Source organism: Podarcis muralis, chromosome 1 (genome assembly GCF_964188315.1).
Source record: "Podarcis muralis chromosome 1, rPodMur119.hap1.1, whole genome shotgun sequence".
NCBI lineage: Eukaryota > Metazoa > Chordata > Lepidosauria > Squamata > Lacertidae > Podarcis > Podarcis muralis.
Genome location: NC_135655.1, coordinates 50,306,579 through 50,326,741, shown reverse-complemented (window position 1 = coordinate 50,326,741; position 20,163 = coordinate 50,306,579). Strand labels below are relative to the sequence as shown.

Below are 20,163 nucleotides of genomic sequence, written 5' to 3'. Positions count from 1 at the left end.
AAAAACCACAACACTGAATACACTCTTTCAAAATCACAATCTCCTAGGTTGCAATCCTACACAATTACCTGGGAGTAAGCTACATTGAACTCAATAGCACTTACTTCTGAGCAGGTAGTGTAGCACTGCACTCCAAGTATGTTTTACTCAGCAGAAGAAACGCTATCCCGCTAGCATGCAGGAGAAAGAGATTGCCCACTCATAAGTTGTGTTAAAATGTGTGCTGAAGCCTTCAGGTGTATATTTTAGTACTATGAAGAAAAAGCCCACCATAGTGCGCAGGTTTTTAGTGTAGCAAGATTTCCTTCCTGGTCAGTGCACTAGTCACAGGTGATACCCACTTATTACCTGTTTGGTAGGCTTGTTCTTTGTCAGATTGCTATTGCCTTTGGTGAGGCTTGTATTAGCATCAGAATGCTGAAATAAGTCATAAAATGCTCAGTGGTTAATAGCAGGCTCCAAATCATACCATTATATTTCTGCTGTATGCCACATCAACAATATTTTTAATCCCTCTGAGTGCTGCATAAGGTAAATATGGACCATTCTTTGTTATGTGCAAGCCTGCTGTACTTGCTAACAAACTCCAAATAGGAACTACAATGCATCTAAAGGTAAGACTGGGGAACAGTCAGCCCACAGACTCCTCTCCTCAGCTCCTCGTGGCAATTAGGTTTAGAAAAAAGGACCCATTTGGGACTTTTTAAAACCCTAACTGCCTAACAGGGAAGGGAGGATTAAACCTTCCCTGTGCACCACTATCCTTCTACCCACTTCCAAATTACCCTCCCTGTCATGGCAATTGTAAAAAGGTAAAGGTAAAGGTACCCCTGCCCGTACGGGCCAGTCTTGCCAGACTCTAGGGTTGTGCGCCCATCTCACTCTATAGGCCGGGGGCCAGCGCTGTCCGCAGACACTTCCGGGTCACATGGCCAGCATGACAAGCTGCATCTGGTGAGCCAGCGCAGCACACGGAAACGCCGTTTACCTTCCCGCTGGTAAGCAATCCCTATTTATCTACTTGCACCCGGGGGTGCTTTCGAACTGCTAGGTTGGCAGGCGCTGGGACCGAACAACGGGAGCGCACCCCGCCGCGGGGATTCGAACCGCCGACCTTTCGATCGGCAAGTCCTAGGTGCTGAGGCTTTAACCCACAGCGCCACCCACGTCCCTCATGGCAATTGTACTTGGAGATAAAAGTCCCATTCTCTCACTCATTGTTTATTCTCATTACTACAGGGTGGGGTGAGGAAGGGAAGCACTAGGCTTAGGGGGGAAAGGTTACTTGAGTGCTGCTGCAGGGTAGGAAGAGGAAGAGAGTGATGGTGGCAGCAGAGACAGAGCGAAAAAGTGCTCCACCATCAGCTCTGGCTCTGCCCACCAACTTGAGCTCCCATCACTCGCAATAAGCAGCTCCTAAAAGTAGTATGGACGTAAATGGACATACAAATCTGGCCTAACATGGAATCAGATGGGTCCCTTTCAGTCCAGTAATACCTATTATTCCTAGTAGTGGCTCTTCAAAAACTCTGGCTATCCCAGCTACCCAGTCCTCCCCCCCTCCTTTAAAACAAACCCCACCCTCAATATATTTTGAGATTTTGCTCCAGACAGAGAGCACATTATTACCACAAAACTGTTTATTTTATAGAACAGGATTGCTAAACTTCTTAATTATCAAATCTCCATATAGTTTACACTAAATGTAAAATATACACAAACACAATGAAACTTCCTAGACTTCAACCTTGTAGACCACTTCCATTGTGCTGAAGTAGAATTTACCTTGGATTTGGGGGCTGTTCCTCCTGCTTTGGCTTTTTTGGCATCAGCCTTGGACTCCATGGTGCTGGACGAATAATCTTCACCAGAACCTTCAGATCAACATAATTTTAACTACACAATAAGGCTGGAACCAGACCCAGCATGCAACAAGTTCCCCCCACATAAAGCAGATTTCAGCTTGCACCACGTCACATTGCAAACTACTTTTAAAAGCAACTTTCACAAATGCTTTGCAATGTTCTGTTTATGTCAGAATTTTTACATCACCTTTCTTAGACATATGGAAAATATGTCTCCTGTTCAAAGAATCCACACTTTTTAATCCACACAAGACATACTCATACCCTTGAGAAGTACCTTTTTGAATCCAGGCATTAATTTGGTTCTCATTAGGAAGGAAACCATCACTAAGACACAATATAAACTTATATTTGTCTGGTTGTTGCAGCAAATTGTACATCCAGAAGTATCTAAGATTGATTGAGTGCTTAGAGTTGCTCTACCCTTAATGTTCCTTATCTATACAAGGGGGGGTGGGAACCATTCCTTTAGTGTTGGCTTACTCAGCTAGTATTCCAAGATAGGCAAAGAAATTGTTCTTGTCAATTGACCACAACAGACCTCCTGCAAATTACACATATTCTGAGGGTAACATAGGACCAAGCCACTTGTAAGTCTCCCAGGTCTTTTGTTCCAATACTATGAGAAGAAACACGATAGGCAAAAAACTAAAGCCTTTTCTATTTTATAATGTGAAACCACTGTGGAAATAATTCAGATAGGTCTAAACTTACAAACAATATGCTTAAAATGACTGCTCCTTGCTCACACAGCACATCATGACCATGAGATTGTGATTACAGGCTTCTATGCCAGTGTTTCCCAACCGGTGTTCCGCGGCACACTAGTGTGCCGCGATACGTTGCCTGGTGTGCCGCGGGAAAAATTGGCGGGGGGGGGGGGGAATAAAGGGGAAAAAATTATTCCCCCACCGCCAGGCGTGGGGCTGGGGAAGCCCGAGCTTCCCCCTCCCCCAGAACGGGACCCAGAGCCATGCCGAAGCTGGGAGCTTGCGGGGCTGGGGGAGGAGGAAGCCCTCCGCCAGCTTCCAAACCATGTCGGGAGACAGCGGGATGGCGCGCTGCGCCTCTCCCGCTGTCCCCCGAGTTTGCAGGGCTGGCGATGGGGAGGAGCAGGCTTCTCCCCCCGCCAGCCTTCCAGCCAAGTCGGGGGGCAGCGGCAAGGGCGCGCTGCGCCTCTCCCGCTGTCCCCCGAGTTTGTGGGGCTGGCGACGGGGAGGAGCAGGCTTCTCCCCCCGCCAGCCTTCCAGCCAAGTCGGGGGGCAGCGGGAAGGGTGCGCTGGGTTTCTCCGCTGTCCCGGACGGCTTTCAAAAGCCTGCCTTCAAAAGCCGTCCGGGACAGCGGAGAAACGCTCTCCCGGGAAGGCAGGCAGGGGGGAGCAAAGACTTTCGCCCCCGCCCACCTTCAGAAGAGGTCCAGGACGGGGGGCGAAAATCTTTGTCCCCCCTGCCTGCCTTCCCAGGGGCTTTTTAAGTCCTCCGCTGTCCCGGGCGATTTTAAAATGCCGACCGCTAGCATTTTAAGATTGCCCCGGACAGCGGAGAAGTCCTCCGCTGTCCCGGGGTTTTTTAAAATGCTGGGGGTGGGAAGAAAAGCCCTTGCCCCCCCCCCCAGCCTTCAGAAGAGGTCGGGGGACAGACTGTCCCCGGACCTGGTCTGAAGGCGGTTTCCCTAGGAACGCATCAATTGATTTTCAATGCATTCCTATGGGAAACCGTGCATCGCAAGACGAAAAACTCGCAAGACGAAGAGACTTGCGGAACGAATTAATTTCGTCTTGCGAGGCACCACTGTATCCGGAGAGGCGGCCTTCAGGCGAGTTTTAATTTTAATTTTCCTTCTCCCACTTAATGCCCCACGCTCGCCCGAGCAGCTTGCAGTCCTCGGTAACCACGGCGACCCGAGGGAGGGGAGGGAACAGGGAAGTCGAGGGCGGCGGCAAGCCGCGATGACGTCAGTGTGAGAGCCCCGGCTAGTGGCGCGAGCTTCAGAATAAGTGGGATCCGCGTGCACGAGACCGAGATTGCGGGTAAGGAGCTCAGCCCTGGGCAGGAGGAAGCGGGGCCGCGCGTGCGGGCCACATCCCCACAGAGAGCGAGCCTCCCCTGGCCCACCACTCCGGGCAGGTCCACTCGCATGAGGGGGCGGCGATGGCGACGGCCGGCAGCTTGCCTGCAATGCCATCCCTCGAGCAGGCGAGGAGCCCGGAGGCTACCAGATGCGAGTCCTCTTTCCCACCCTGCTCGGGAGTCCAGAGCACTTGGTCGCATTCAGGATCTAGAGTGGGGAAGCGGGGCTTGTGTCTGGGCTGGACACATTGGGCTGCCTGTGCCGCTCGACCTGCGGGGAGAAATCAGGGTGGGAGTCACGACCGTGAGGCAGGGCTGCCAAGTGTGGCAGAAGAGGACATGGCCGTCGCACCTGTCCTTAGGTAGGAGCTTCTTCCGTGTCGACCTGCTGCCCTAAAGTCTTGGCTTTTTTCTTGGCTTTTTGGCGGTTGGCACAGAAGGAAGGCAAGGGGGAGGGGAAAAAATTGAAACTTACACTTTCGTGCGTCCCTCCCGGCGTGACGCTGCGCGCTGACGTCACGGGGCTGTAATGGTGGTGTGCCTCGAGATTTTTTTCATGAAACAAGTGTGCCTTTGCCCAAAAAAGGTTGGGAAACACTGTTCTATGCTATAGACCCAAGGAACTTCTGTAGGATCCTGTTTATAATCTCCTAGATTTTGCAGTGTCTATCTGTAGACACACCTGGCTTATAAATATAATAGAACCTCTATTCCTCTTAAAATACAGGTTTTCTCAATGTGGGATGTCAATGGAATGAAGAAAGATTACCTGATGCAACTTGAGATTTGGCTGCAGCAGCTCCTACTGCTCTGGAAGATGCCTTGGAAAGTGGAGCAGGTTTGGCAGGCATATTAGCTTTGGCTTTTTCAAGCATGGCCAGTACTTGGTCTTTGGAAGTTGGCTAGAAAGCAAAAGAAAGAATTTAAAAGGCACCTAATGGCACATGCCTCCTATTTTGCAAGTCACTACATACATGGAAAATAGTTTTTTCTTAACAGTCATCTGGGGGTCAACATAGTTGAAAGAAGACAGTGATCACATTCCCAGTACCAACGATATTGTGAATATACTTCATCCAATGTACAAAGTTGTTAATTTGCAGTTTTATAAGTTGCCTTATACAGAATCAGAAAATCTGTCCAGCTAGCTCAATATTGGTTATACTGACCCCAGGTTTTCAGAGAGAATTCTTTTCCAGCTCTACCTGGAGAAACCAGGGATTGATCTCAAGACTTTGGCATGTAAAACAAATGCTCTACTACTGAACTATATTTTCTCCATTGTTTAATTTCCCATAAAGCAAATGATGTTACACACAGAGAGACTTATGCAGATGTACACACACACACCCCATTTGTACTCAGCTATTTTGTTTGTTTGCTATACCTTAAGCTTGCCAGTGGCTTTGGCCATCTTCTCAAAGCCTAGATGCATCATAAAGAATGGCAGAGCATCTTGTGCCTTTTTACGGACATCTCCATTTCGATCTTCAAGGCAAGAGTATAGGTGAGGCACACATAAAACCAAGTCTGATGGAACAGAGCGGAGAGTAGGGAGCTTATCAGCCAGCCAACCTAAAAGCTGGGAGAAAAGAAAGATCCCTTAATTCTGCAGAAAGCAATACACCTTGGATAGACATAATACTTGGATAGACACCTTGGCTAGACATAAGTACACACATTTTCTGCCAATCCAATGTTTTCAGAAGGTTCCCAGAAATCTTATTCCATGTCCTACAGAACATTTCTCAAATGTAACAACCAAATGATGACACAGTTTATTTAGTTGTGGTCATAGGAATATCCTGCTCCCAGTTCAGAAGATATGAACATGCATGACTGAAACTGCAGTGAGGGGTAAAAGTAACTGCTAAAGGGGAGAGAAAGGTATTGCTGAGATATTCATACTATTACTGTGTGTTGTGATCTTGTCTCATGTAGTTGGTTTAGGGGAATAATCCACTCTTGCCTGGCTTACTCCTGCTCACTTGAGGGGAACAGACTTCCATTCAGAGCAAGGCCTCCACTTCTGCTCCCCCTCTCTCGAAATGAACTGCAGAGAGTTCAGGTGTGCGCAGGAAACACAATAGTTGTTGGTACAATTTTACAGTTTGTTCAAGAACAAAATAGTGAACCCTCAAACTGCTTCAGAAAATACCTATTTGATACTTGCCACTCTTGGGACACTAAAAGGAACTGGAGCATCCAAAAGTACAATACAAAGAAAGGTCTCATTTAACTACATTACATGTATACCGTATTTTTCGCTCTATAACACGCACCTGACCATAACACGCACATCGTTTTTAGAGGAGGAAAACAAGGGAAAAAACATTCTGAATGAAACAGTGGATGTATCATTTTTGTGCTTCATGCTGTGGCCACAGACATGTGATCTGATGGTGAATTTGGGGTGACCCAATGCAAAAATCCTGAGAATTCCTGTGGATCCATGCTTTGTAACCACGTTTTTGCACCATTGCAGCCCCAGGCAACAGTGGGTGCGTGATTTTTTGGGTGCAGGCTGTAGCCATGGACATGCTATGTGATCTGATGGTGAATTTGGGGTGACCCAATGCAAAGATCCTGAGAATCCCTGTGGATCCATGCTTTGTAACCACATTTTTGCACCATTGTAGCCCCAGGCAACAGTGGGTGCGTGCTTTTTTTGGTGCAGGCTGTAGCCATGGACATGCTATGTGATCTGATGGTGAATTTGGGGTGACCCAATGCGAAGATCCTGAGGATCCATGTGGATCCATGCTTTTTAACCACGTTTTGCACCATTGCAGCCCCAGGCAACAATGGGTGCGTGATTTGGGGGGGGGGGCAGGCTGTAGCCATGGACATGCTATGAGATCTGATGGTGAATTTGGGGTGACCCAATGCAAAGATCCTGAGGATCCATGTTGATCTATGCTTTGTAACCACATTTTAAGTGGGGAGCAAAGGAAAAACAAAGAAGGAACATGAGAGGGGTGTGCAGAGAAGCAGCTGGCTAAGAATGCAGGAGAGGGATTTAACGGGTGGGAGGAAAGAAAGGCAAAAGTTCCCCCCCAAGCCAGCCATCTATCTCTCTCTCTCTCTCTCCCTCCCCCCCTCTCTCTCCCTCCCCCCCTCTCTCTCCCTCTCCCCCAGCAGCACCGGAGCACAGAGAGGAATTAGAAAGAACGACACTCTGCTTGCCTGGAGGGGAGGGGCTTTCCCTGCTCTTTGTTCCGTTTCAGCAAACACAGCAACGAAACAGAGGAGGGTGGGCAGTAAGACCCTGAGGCAGAATGCAGGAAAGCAGCCACTTCCTCTTTTCAGGTTTCCCTTCTCCGTGACTCGCGATTAGATTTTTGCCTGATTTTTTGGCTCCAGGGACCACACATTCGCTCTATAACACGCACAGACATTTCCCCTTCCTTTTTAGGAGAAAAAATCTGTGTGTTATAGAGGGAAAAGTACGGTAATTTACCCACCTAATTTGACATAATATAAAGTAGCTTTTCTCAGTTTCTCTTGACAAAGGATAAATGCAAAGTTCATTTACATGGAACAATCTTTTACCTCTTGCCTTAGGAAAGGATTCTCCTTCTTTAGCTCTTCAGAAAGGTCCTCCCCTTCCAACCACTCTTTCATGCCTGTCTGCTCTATCCAGGCATTCACGGTTGTTAGAGAAGCTGCTCGGACATTACTCTGAATAAAAAAAACAAGATTTACACATGCTAAACTTCAGCAGCGGTAAGAAAATCAACAGAGCAAGGTTTGGGGGTCTTTTTGCAAATATTTTTCTCTCTCTCAATGTTTCCCATTAAAGGTACTTTTATTACAGTACACAGATTGCTTGAAAGACTGCAAGGGTCAGGGAACAATGGCTTCTCACGATACAGGCCCAAGTGGAAAGCCATTAAAAAATTCCATGACTTTTATAAGGAGTTCCTACCTGTCTAACACATTTGTGTATGATACTTACAAAGTAATTTTGGAGGGAGAAGGAAAGGAATTTAGTCTTCCTTGTACTCCCCACTCTTCCCTAACTGACCTCAAACCTTCTCACCCTGACTCAGCTTCCATGCACTAATCACTTGCTGAACGAGGAACCATGGTGCATGTCAAACGAGGATTAGTGCTAATGTGACCTTTCAAAACACTCAGTGTTTTGTGGACAGACAGCACCTGAACTCAGCAAAATATTCAACTTACACCTCTTTCTTGATGTGGAAATTACAGCACATACAAAAAAGTGTACATTTCCCACAACAGAGAAACAAAACGTTGAATCTTGAGTATACTAATGCTATCCAATATTAGAAGCGCTGCATGCCAGTGGTGGGTGTGTCCACCCTGCACTTTTTGTGCACAGCACTCTTTATACACAGCTAATAAGGCCACACTGCTTTCCCAGCTTCCCAACACCACACAACACTGGTGGTTACAGAGAGGAGGAGGAGGAGGACAGAAACTTTAATAAGGGACAGTGGTATATGTCAGTGTTAAATGAGGTCATATTCAAACAATAAACAAGGTGATTTTGGTCTCAAATAGCCTTCATTCCTACAGGCTGTACTGAGAAATATGTGAGTCTACCTTACTGTCTCCAAGAATTGTGACGATGGGAATGCCCAGGTTTTTCACATGCTGCTTGATATTTGGGCCCATAGCAGTAGCAAGTTGTTGAAGGATGGTCAGGGTTTGCTGCACCTGGAAACAGAAGAAACACATGAACTTTAACTCTGAAATTGTCTTAGTCTACCTGCTCTCGCCATTTTAATAATCCAGTGTGTCATATCTCTCTTTTTTAGAAGCTTGTGAAGCAGTATGTTCTAACTTGTAGGTATTAAAATGTTGCATTGTGGAGTGCTACTATTCACATTCCCAGTGACAACATTCAATCCCTTCTCTTGATTTTCTGCGATGAATCAGTATTCTTTGGATACTTTGGATGCTCCGTACTCATTCAGCTGATTTGGGGGTACCATCCCCTTTGTGATTCCCCCCCATGCAAACCCTGAGGTTCCAACATTTCCCTCTTGCATGCAGTTCTTTTTGCTATGTAAACACTTGCAGCCTAAACATCAGAAAAAGAGGAAACTGGAAATGTTGATGTATGTTTACTTCCCTGGGTGTTAATCCTATCAATTGTTCTTTCTCTCTCTCTCTGAGGGGGGGGGGGGGGCATTTTCCTGGGATTCTTAACTGAAGTGTTACTAGCAGAAGGGTGCTTAGATTACTCCAGGGCTTTATGTCATTCATGATTTGCCCCAGGCCATGGAGCTCTGATCACCAAGGTTTTTAGGTTTTAAAGAGAGGTAGGACCATATCTCTTGCTCTCTCTGTGAACTGTTTTCCTCCTTGGGTGACTACATAGGAGAAAGAAGGAATTGAGGAATCTAAAGCCATGTGGGTCTGCCACATCCTTGATTATTTGAAGTGAGGTGAATAAGGGACCTTTGGAACGTTCAGGTTTTAAGCCATTTGGCGATCCCATGGTAGTCAAATGACTGGATAGTACAGGTACCCTTACAATAAAAGCTAGCAGAGTTGTGAATCTATATAGAAATACAGTGGTACCTCGAGTTACAAACACCTCAGGATACAAACGTTTCAGGTTACAAACTCCACTAACCTGGAAGGAGTTACCTCAAGTTGAGAACTTTGCCCCAGGATGAGAACGGAAATCGTGTGCCGGCGGCGCAGTGGCAGCAAGAGGCCCCATTAGCAAAAGCCCGCCTCTAGTTAAGAACAGTTTCAGGTTAACGTATTAAGTTCATAACTAGAGGTACCACTGTAGGTTTTTTCTGATCAGTTGTGGGATACTGGTTCCAATCAAGCATTGCGGAATGGTTAGCATTCCCTCTATTTATTGCCTTAAAGCTCCCCTCCACACTCTGTGTGTGTGTGTGTGTGTGTGTGTGTGTGTGTGTTTTCACAACAGTAAAACACAGAGTTCAGGTACTTTCTCAGAAGTATTCTTTCTTAATTGCTGTTATAATCTCTCCAATTATAACAGGGAGCTATGCAATTCAGGGTCCTTAAAGACAGGTCACTTTAAAAACCAGCAATGATCATATCATAGGGTGGTGAGCGCATTCTGGCTTCCCCAAAGACTGATTTAAGTGTAAGGCCTATTCCAAGCAAGTACAAAACCAAGCAGTCTAGGCAGTTTCTTGCATATGGAACTTGGTTGCAAACAGATGCCCGTTTAGACAGACTTATTGTTGTTGTTGGTTTTGATAGATAAGAAGCAGAAAAAGTAACAAAATAATTAAATTACTGTCCACACACTGGAAAACAGCTGTGTATACATGGAAAACGGCATGTGCAACTGTAGGGAAAGCTACAAACACACATATTTTATGGGCATTTATAATCAAAGTAGTGTTGTAATTTAAATTTGCATTTGTTTCAATCACAGAACCATGATCATCTGTAGTAGACTTTCAGGACAAACAGAAGCACCATTAACAGGGAGTTATGAAATCTGCCCAGCTGTGCTTTGGAGCATGTGCAACAAAGGGATTAACAAAGCTCAATTGTACTAATGTTGTGCTTTCAGTAGTATAGTGCATTTCCTCTGCTTTGACAGCAACAGAGCAGGTTCTCTGAGGTGCACAGAGTATATTTATAGCTGTACCATTTCCACTGTTTGTGCCAAAAGAACATCCACATCAATAGACAAACTAGCAATTGTAGAACTCTAGAGCTCCTTACTCTAGGAAAGGGATTAAATTGCATTAAAATGTCATACTAGATAACACTGCCATTTCAATCCTCCATGAAAGATTTAAATGAAACTGGTATTCATAACTGAAAGATGACAGACTACAAGAAGTTTATTTTCAATTCTACAACTTAACATAACCTACCAGGATTTTATTGGAATCATTAAGACGACTCTTCAGGGCAGGTGCAAGTTCACCTATGTTTGGCTGTATGAATTTGGCTTCATTAATTATGCTCGCTACTTCATCCAGACCCTCCTTTCGGATTTTCCAGTTTTTATCACCGATCTTAGACACTAATTCAGGTGTGATCTTATCACTAAAAAGAAGAGGAAGAGTTAGCACCTCAGATTATAGTTTCTGTTAAACAAGATGAAATACACTATAAGTATCTGAACAGTGCATACAGAGAATACAAATTTACAACATAGCTTACAGATGAGTAACTATAAATTTGCATGTTGAAGTTGTAGCTATAAAAATTGCCCTCGGCATGCCGAAGCCATACAAACCTGATATCAGTTCTTGGCAAGAGATCCACAACATCATTTCCTGCATCCTCTTGTTCATCTCCTTCCTCCCCATCATCTCCACTGCCAGCCACGTGTCTGGTATTGCCTCGAGTTGGAGCAGGTGTTGTTTGTCCTTGCATCTGAAAATCAAAAGAGAATGCATATTTGGGGGGTGGGTGTCAGCAGTGGTTAGACAGTCACATCGTCTTGGTTCACATGCTTGCACAACACTATCTTAACTGAAAGTCACACAAGCTAAGGCTCCTAAATTGGTGCAATAAGCTGCTGAATACGAACATTTGCAGCACTTCGGAAGAAGCTTACTTTTTCAAACTCAGCATCTATTTGGGAAAGAAGAGCAGGTTTCTCATCCTCGAAGAACATCCGCAAAGGGGGCCCCACGTACAGATACATGACACCTAATAAGGTAATTGCAGATGTTCTCACCGCCTGTCAAAAAGGAAAAAGAAAGGCTCAATTTCAACCATTCAGACTGTATTTAGAACTTGTTTGAAGAGAAGTTTACTCACAGGATTTGTAGCGGCAAGAGCAGTCTTAACGTTGCTGATAAAAGCCTTTACATTCAATCTGGGGAGAGGGGGAGACACACAGATTAGCTGAAAGCAGCACAACAATGCATATAAAGTAGCAAGACACGGGACAGCTACTTGTTTGCTTTGGAACAATTTGTAAGAAGCATCTCTAGTTTTCTGTTCAGCTCTCATTTACACAATGTACTTTGTCTATTTTCACAATGGGATTTAAATTCAAATGGTACCTACAAGAAAATGTGTTTAATAATCCTGAGAACTGAACTAGTTCCATTTTCCTGAGGCAGGTGGTTTGAAGCTTCCTTGCTGAGAATTTGCACATTATACAGGAAATGTGGGACAGGGGAAATAGTGGGTAAACAGGCCCGATGTATTTAGTTTTTAGTGAAAGACTAGATGTCAGTCCAACTAAAGAATGGAAGGTAGGGCAAGGAAAAAAACCAACCTCTTTCCTGTTCCAATTTTCTTTCAGAGTTGGAACAACTACATTGCCTCACCTTACTGTCACTACTTGTCAAAGGTTAGATGTCAAGAATCAGAAAGAGAAAGTTATTGGCCATGTGTCTTTTCTGACCATCATTTGACTATTATCACTCATCTTAAATCTCTCTAGATAAGCCTGTAGTTAATTCTAGAGTAGTTTCTCTGACCCAGCTAAGTCTTTAACTGAATTACAGGAACCAACCAGAAATTCTTAGCTATAGAAACTTAATAAACCATGGGGTAATGATGGAGTCTTCAAACATTAAAGGGAATCCCACAGGTTCTCCTTAAGCCTGAATTTAAGAAAATTGTTATAAAATAATGATATTATACCAGATTAATGGTATATAACACCAACAAGAATATCCTAGTGACTGCTGGAAATGCCAGGAAAACAACAAAGAATTATCACATGGGGGATGCAAAGACACATTTCAGCCAGACAAATATACTCAAGTCTGGTGAAGGATGTGGTCTAGGGAGAGGGTGTGTGGCAGGAGGAGAGTCCAGAGGGCCAGATGGAGAAACTGGGAGGGCCATATTCAGCTCCCAGGCCTGAGGTTCTCCACCCATTTTAGGTGATGCCCAATGATACAATAACTGACTGTAGTGCTTGATCTATGAGTCAAATGGTTCCTCTATATTAAAGCTCTTTATTCTAGTATTTTGAAACTTACCCAGAAAACCCAAACTCTTTAATTGCATTTGAAAGCCAATTCAAGGTTTCCGACTGGTTCTTTGGATTCTTCTGAGAAAAGGCCATTGACATTACCTAGAATGAAAACATAAGACTTTTCCCATCTCCACAAATCAGGAACATGCAACCTTCTAAAATAGACATGATACCTATGGGTGCAGTGACACTTACAGAGATTGCAAATAGCACCCAAGAGGCACGCCACTCCCTTCTACTGGATTTTTTAAAGCCTTAAAAAGAAAATTAGCCAAATGACAAGACCTCTACTTCCTGCACCTGCCATTGCTCAGCTGTGCAGTGGGCTGGAAGAATCTGAAGCAGTGACCTTTTCCCAGAGCTTTATCCTCTGGTGATAACAAACCTCCGCACCACCCCACCTCCGCACCACCCTGTCCCTCCAACCTGGTGATCTGGCTTGTTGCTGCCCATGCTTTGCAAAAAGGCTTTTGGGGGGAGTCAGAGGAAGCAGCATGGGGCAGTTCCGTAACAAGATATCAGCTGCTGCACATGGCAAGCAGAAGCCTTTTGTTTTGTGTACAGGGAGTGTGGCGGTGGTGGATGAACAGAGCAATCTAGGTCTACCCATGAACCAGTCGTTTTGAGGCTAGCCATACTCCTGCAGCAACCATTTTGTAATGGCACCTTTGACAGTTTCACCTAAGCCGCCCATGAGACAGAAAAGGTTGGAAGGCAGTTTATGGCACATGCCACACAAACTTGTTGCAATTATCTTAAGAATATAGGAAGAGCCTGTTGGATCAGGCCAATGGCTCATCTAGGCCGGCATTCTTTTCCCACAGTGGCTGAACAGATGCCTGTGGGAAACCAGCAAGTGGGATTCTGAGCTCAAGAGGACTTTCCCCTCCTGTGGTATCAGCACTTGCTCCCAATAATTTAGTCTCAAAAGGAGGACAACGTAAAACTGAGGAGAAAAAAACATTGCATGAAGAGAGCTTTGATTAAATTACTGCTTTTGAAAATACAGCTAGAACTCATGCAGCCACAAGAGTATGGCAGTAAGACTAACTAAAATAAATGACCGATAAACATGTAAAAACTGGTTTCATACTATTGTTAGCCTTCCACATACCTGTTCAGCAGTCCAAGGCAACTGACATGCTTCCGCTATTGCTGTCAGTGCTTCTTTTGCATTGTTCCCACATTTCACATCACCAATCTTGTCCACAAGACCATCCAGCACAATTTGTGCAGATGTTTTGGAGAAGGTTCCCTTCTGAGCAATCAAAGCAACTATGTGAAGTTTTATCTGCATCACCTGCATAGGAAAAGTAAAGGATGTAGCTGTAAGTACCCAGGTCTGATTTGGTTGATTCAGCATACTATTCTGAAGAGAATAGTTCTCAACATTTTCCTAAACACCAATGTAATTTTGCTGGACTTCAGTTGCTATAAAAGATTACAGTAGTTAATGCTACAGCTTTTCCTAGCAGTAGCTCCATTAATAGCACAACAGTGTTGCTTTACCTGAAAGTTGGTCTCTTTCCATCCAGGTTTCTTGGCCAACATCCTTACCAGAGCCTGGCAAGGCATTTCAGTTCTATCCATCAGCTCAACAGCCTTAGAGAGTAGGAGAAGATGATAATTAAAATCTAGAAAATGTGAAACATTATACAATCCAGCACTCATTAGGGAACTCTTTTTCAAGTTATAGTCAGGTCTCCATTTAGCATCCACAGAATCTATTATCTTAACAAGAGATGTATCTATTATTCCCTTCATTTTAGGAAGGGGAGTTTTCAATTTTAAAAGTTTCACATGAAAATTATCAAAAGCAGCTTCTCTGTTTTGGAGATTTTGAATTCTAAGCCAGGATTTTAAATATCCTCCCCCATTCCCCTTGTTATCTTAAGGAAAGGGAAAGTCAAAATGACTTTGAAACACACATAATGTATATGCTGACTGAGATGAAGACTGTAACAAATCTTCACCATACAACCCCATCATTTTGGGTCCATCTTTGTAAAGCTAACAGTGTGGGCTGGTTTAAAGTTTTTATGAACAGGTGAGATGTGTGTTCCACAGCTATCAAGGGGAGAACATAGGATAGCAAGATACCAAGGCTGAGCAGGGGAGAGAGGAAGATAATTATTGTTGGGACTCCCATCATCCTTAGCCAATGTGACCAATCGGCAGGAATGATGGGACCAACATCATATGGGGATTCAAAACTGATTGCCCTAAATCCTTCATAAGTACTTGCTGGACTGCAGAAGCAAGGAATACTCAGCCTCAAGAGGAAATAACACACCAAAACAGAACAATAATGTAACTGTTTTTGAAATAACCTAAGCAAAGGTGTGGGGGAAGAAGCAATTCACAGCTCTCCATCAGCGAAGCTACAAGACTAGCTAATGAATTTGAAGAGGATGTTTGATAGAGGGGGAAATGCAATTTCCCAGAAATAGTGTTCTAGCTTCGAAAAAGATGTTTGCATGTCCCATCAGAACAAACTCTGCATTTAGTAAGAAAGGGATAGTCCAGAAGGTAATAATAATAATAATAATAATAATAATAATAATAATAATAATAATAATAATAATAAATCTTTATTGTCATTGCCCCCTCTCGGGGACAACAAAATTACTTGGCTGCTCCATCCACCCAGGTAGGGCACTCCACACAAAATCAAAACAACTATAAAAACACTAATTAAAACAATACAGTATAATACAGCAAGGAAGATTAGATGACTTTCAAAGTCCAGGCTTCCCATTCAGGGCCGAGATCGCTCTGGAGAAGAAGCTGTTCTTAAGACGGCTCGTTCTTGTCTTCATCGTCCTGTATCTCCGTCCCGACGGCAGGAGCTCGAAGAGACAGTGACCAGGATGCGATGGATCTTTTACTATGTCCAGTGCCTTCCTATGGCACCTTGTGGCATAAATCTGCTCTAAGGTGGAGAGTGGGCAGCCAACAATGCTCTCTGCTGCCTTAACAACTCTGCACAACCCCATCCTGTCCTGGGTAGTACAGCTTCCGTACCACACACATAAGCCATAAGTGAGCACGCTCTCAATGGCACAGTGATAGAAGGCAAGCAGCAGTTTCTGCGGAAGCATAGTATGATGCCCAAGGGTTTCTGTGGACTTCAAAAACTATGAACAGGTGGTGCTTACAGCTCAAGAGACCACTTCTCTGATTCAGGCTAACTTCCAAAACACCACACTCTTGATTACCTTTTGAAATTCTTCCATGCAAGCAAGCCTTTCTTTCCAGTTGCCACTGTCTAGCTGCTGTAGGCAAGCAGCTGGTAGGACAGCTGAAGCCTTCTCTTCACAAACCTCTATCTGCAAACAGAAAGAGAAAAGGAAAAAAATTCTTATTTTGGTAGCTTATTCTTGTGCTGCAGCATATTTTATATAGCCAAGGGACCTAAATTAAAAAGAAAACCATACCCATGAGAGCACTTGTACAAAATGGTGCAATAATTAACACTACACTGAACTGTACTTGTGGTGCACAAACTTTAGGTTTGTGCCTTGCAAGACTGCTATAAAACATCTGATGCTTTCCCTTTTATTTGGGCCCAGAATAGCCAAGCCATTTCACATCCATGGTAGGCAGATGCATAAACTACAAGACTGCTTTTAAAATGTCCTAAAACTGGTGTCCACACAAATGGCTAGAACATTTCAACTGATCCTGAATACTACTACTATGTAATTTAGCAAACAATTCCCATTCTGGCCTTCTCTAAGCCCTTTATGTTCTCTCCCCCTTTCCTCTTCAGCATGTTCATAAGCCCACTGATCTTTAGATGCAGAACAAAAGTAATATACCTGGCTTAAAAAAAAAAAAAGGCTGCCCTTGCTAATTTTGTGACTTACTCTAGGGAAATACCACTCTGTTTAGACCTAACAGTGACTCAAATAATGTGAACATTAAAGGTAAAGGTACCCCTGCCCATATGGGCCAGTCTTGACAGACTCTAGGGTTGTGCGCCCATCTCACTTAAGAGGCCGGGAGCCAGCGCTGTCCGCAGACACTTCCGGGTCACGTGGCCAGCGTGACAAGCTGCATCTGGCGAGCCAGCGCAGCGCACGGAAACGCCGTTTACCTTCCCGCTAGTAAGCGGTCCCTATTTATCTACTTGCACCCGAGGGTGCTTTCGAACTGCTAGGTTAGCAGGCGCTGGGACCGAGCAACAGGAGCGCACCCCACCGCGGGGATTCGAACCGCCGACCGTTTGATCAGCAAGCCCTAGGCACTGAGGCTTTTACCCACAGCGCCACCCGCGTCCCAATGTGAACATTATTTTGTACCAAATCAAACCTCTTTGTCTATCCAGCTCTGTGCTGTCTACACTGACTCACAACAGCTCTCCAAAAGCCTTTTCCCAGTCCTATCTGGGGAGATGCCATTAGGGACTGAACCCAGGACCTTCTGCATGCAAATCAGATGCTCTACTACTGAGCCTTGACCCTTCACAGGAAAAAAATAATGAACAGGTATTTTTTTAAAAAAACCAGCATTTTACACTGAATTTGAACACAGATGAAGCACCCACCGAGAGTTCTGGCTCAAATATCTCCTTTACTTCAGATCCTTTCTTGCCTTTTGTTCCAGTACTTCCTGCCCCACCAGCTGCAGCTTGTTTACCCTTCTTGGGTGGGCCACCAGACTACACAGGAAGAAAGCAGCAGGTAAAGTCAGTTAAAGTTCTGAATCAACTTAAGCAAAGCTTGGGTTGAAGCTTTAAAATGATGACCACGCCAGCTGTTGGGATTAGGGTAGGAAATTGAGTGAAAAGTAAAAAAAGAAAGGGATTCTCATTTTCCAGACTGCCTTTTCTCAAAAGACTACCATCTGTCTACATCACATTTCTGGTTTTCCCATATACTCAGCCATCGAAATGTGATGTTTTAGGCTGATGGCATATCAATACAACTAAGGTATGTGTGACAATAGGCACCAACTGGAATACTGTAATGAACTTTCCTTGGGACTGTATTCGAAGATGCATTTGGATACTTCATTTGGTGCAAAATTCAATAGCAATGGTTTCCCTTTTTTGTACCAAAACAAATAATTCTATTTTGATAGCAATTCAAAGTGTCAGTTATTACCCTTAAATACCCTAAATAGTTTACATCAATACTTATTAAAGGGCAGTCAGTCTATGTCCATATGATCCAATATCTGTTGTAGCTCCCAAGATAGAGCACTCCCTTCCCCTGGGAAAAACATCTGGCTCCCTATTTGTTCATTTGCCAATGCAGCTGGTGTACTTTCTCACTGTGAACATGGAATTAGTTCTTTATATAGGTCTACTCAATAATTAAACTGATTAAGTTTCCCTTACCTTAGCCGCAGGTGCCTTTTTCTGTGCACCAGATTTGGAATTATCTTTTGTATCTTTGTCCCCTGCAGCCCCTGAAAGAGCTGGAGTCTTCCCAGCAACAGGTTTGCTCTCTTTTCTATCGGTTCCTCCACTGGCTCTACTACCACCAGCCAGCTCCACTTTTTCAGCAGACTCTTTAATCTAGTGGACAGATCAGAAGACCAAAGGAGTTACAATAAATCTTCAGTATGTAACCATTAAAGCCTCCAAGACTCACTTATAATGCTTCTTATGAATGCTAACACATTTTGTTACTTTGAGGTGTTATCTGTATAACAACAACAACAACAACAACAACAATAATAATTTCTTATTTGAAACCCACCCATCTGACTGGTTTGCCCCAGCCACTCTTAAAGCAAATAGAGGAATCAAAGAAGCTTAGTGAAGTCTCAGAGGTAAGGAACTTTTTTATATGAAGGGCCACTTAGCAACAGGAAAACTCAACAGAATGGAAAAGAAAAGACTTTGCCTCCTTGAAAGCTTCCTTCAGGCAGAGGTGACAAATTCTGCACTGGGAACAAGATGTTCATGGACATGGAAGCACAGCTCCTTTAAGTCTAACCATCTTTTCCCCCTTCATTCCTAAAGAAGCTCCTTCTCCATCACTATGTACTGCTTGTCTCTTGCTGGGAAAGGCTCAGGACTGAAGGGGTGGAGGCCCCAGAGCATGACTTTGCCATGGGCCACATGAAAGTTGGTTACAAGCCGAAATGCAGCACCCGAACTGTGGAGGTTCCCCACCAGTGGCCTAAAGCCCATGTACAGGCCTTCCCCAATGCTGATGTCTTTAGAAACTGCCAAAGCCTGATGATTCAGTGTCAAACAGTGAGACTTACCCGGTCTAGTTTTAGTTTGTCCACATCTGTTAGGAAAGGATTCACTGCTTTCTCACCTGCCACCTTCAGGGCAGTACCCAGGGCTTCAAATGCAGCATCTCTAACTTCTGGAGCCGAATCATTAATGTGCTGTAGCAAAAACACAAGACCTGAAGAGTTTGCCAACTAGATTTCTCATTCACACTATTATTATTTATTACATTTCTTAATTTTTTTATTTTGCCCAAGGTAACCCAAAACAACTTACAAACAAAAAGGAGAAAAGGGGGGGGGGGGGCAATCCTACATTGATAGATAAAAAACCAAGGAGGGAAAGATACATTAAAAATCATACCCACTTCTAAAAGGCCACAGGTAGTTAAAGGTCAAAGGTCTGGTTATAGAGAAAAGTTCTGCCTGGCACCAGTCAAGCCTCCAGACCTCAAATTACAACTGCAGAGCCTGGGTTGGTTCATATGGCGAGAGGTGGTCCTTGGGGTCCTGAGCCCCATACAGCTTTATAGGCCAAGGGCAGCCCTTTGAATTAGGCCCAAAAACCAATTGATAGCAAGTGCAGTCAGGCCAGGATTGGTGTTATATGCTCAAGCTGTTTTGCTTTGGTGAGCACCCGGTTGCTAAATTCTGCACCAGTTGAAGCTTCTGAACTATCTTCAAAGGCAGCCCTACATATAACATATTGCAGTAATCTAACCAAAAAAAAATGGATGATGCTCCACCACTGATTATTATTATTAAGCATTGCAGCAAAAGGACAGAAATTATTAACTGCATTGATTCTTACAATTTGTCTTAAGCCCTGGATTTTTATTGTAAGCATGCACAATGTGTAAGCCCTTTTCATAGTAAACCAAGCACAAAAAAGCAATTGTCTTAAGGGCTACAAAGCTTATTTGGCTTATTTTGGCTTTCCTTCCTTTGGAGAGCTACTGCTCTCATACCGGTCTCATCTCTCCTCAGGGTCCCTTCCAACTCTACGAATCTATGATTCTATGATTTCCTTTCTTCTCCAGAGTTAAGACAAGCTGCCTGCTCTCCTACCTGGTTGAAATAAAATTCTTCTATGAAACAGTTCATGATTGT

The 20,163-nt window shown here is 44.2% G+C and overlaps 1 protein-coding gene across 4 annotated transcripts in view; it reads right to left on the bottom strand.

Annotated features, from left to right (window-relative positions):
* Positions 1-20,163, bottom strand: part of CKAP5 (cytoskeleton associated protein 5) — a 46,498-nt gene that overhangs the window by 17,836 nt on the left and 8,499 nt on the right. For 3 of the 4 annotated variants that reach the window (XM_028726689.2, XM_028726698.2, XM_028726717.2), the window contains exons 11-27: positions 19,084-19,212; positions 18,206-18,385; positions 17,411-17,524; positions 16,080-16,190; positions 14,371-14,463; positions 13,976-14,161; positions 12,866-12,960; positions 11,685-11,742; positions 11,479-11,604; positions 11,155-11,294; positions 10,787-10,961; positions 8,508-8,621; positions 7,488-7,616; positions 5,323-5,517; positions 4,705-4,837; positions 1,786-1,874; positions 349-417 (exon numbers count right to left, since the gene is read on the bottom strand). In XM_028726689.2, the coding sequence (XP_028582522.2) occupies positions 349-417; positions 1,786-1,874; positions 4,705-4,837; positions 5,323-5,517; positions 7,488-7,616; positions 8,508-8,621; positions 10,787-10,961; positions 11,155-11,294; positions 11,479-11,604; positions 11,685-11,742; positions 12,866-12,960; positions 13,976-14,161; positions 14,371-14,463; positions 16,080-16,190; positions 17,411-17,524; positions 18,206-18,385; positions 19,084-19,212 (2,136 nt within the window). The remainder of the gene's footprint in view (positions 1-348; positions 418-1,785; positions 1,875-4,704; positions 4,838-5,322; positions 5,518-7,487; positions 7,617-8,507; positions 8,622-10,786; positions 10,962-11,154; positions 11,295-11,478; positions 11,605-11,684; positions 11,743-12,865; positions 12,961-13,975; positions 14,162-14,370; positions 14,464-16,079; positions 16,191-17,410; positions 17,525-18,205; positions 18,386-19,083; positions 19,213-20,163) is intronic. The other variant, XM_028726707.2, reaches the window with a different exon arrangement.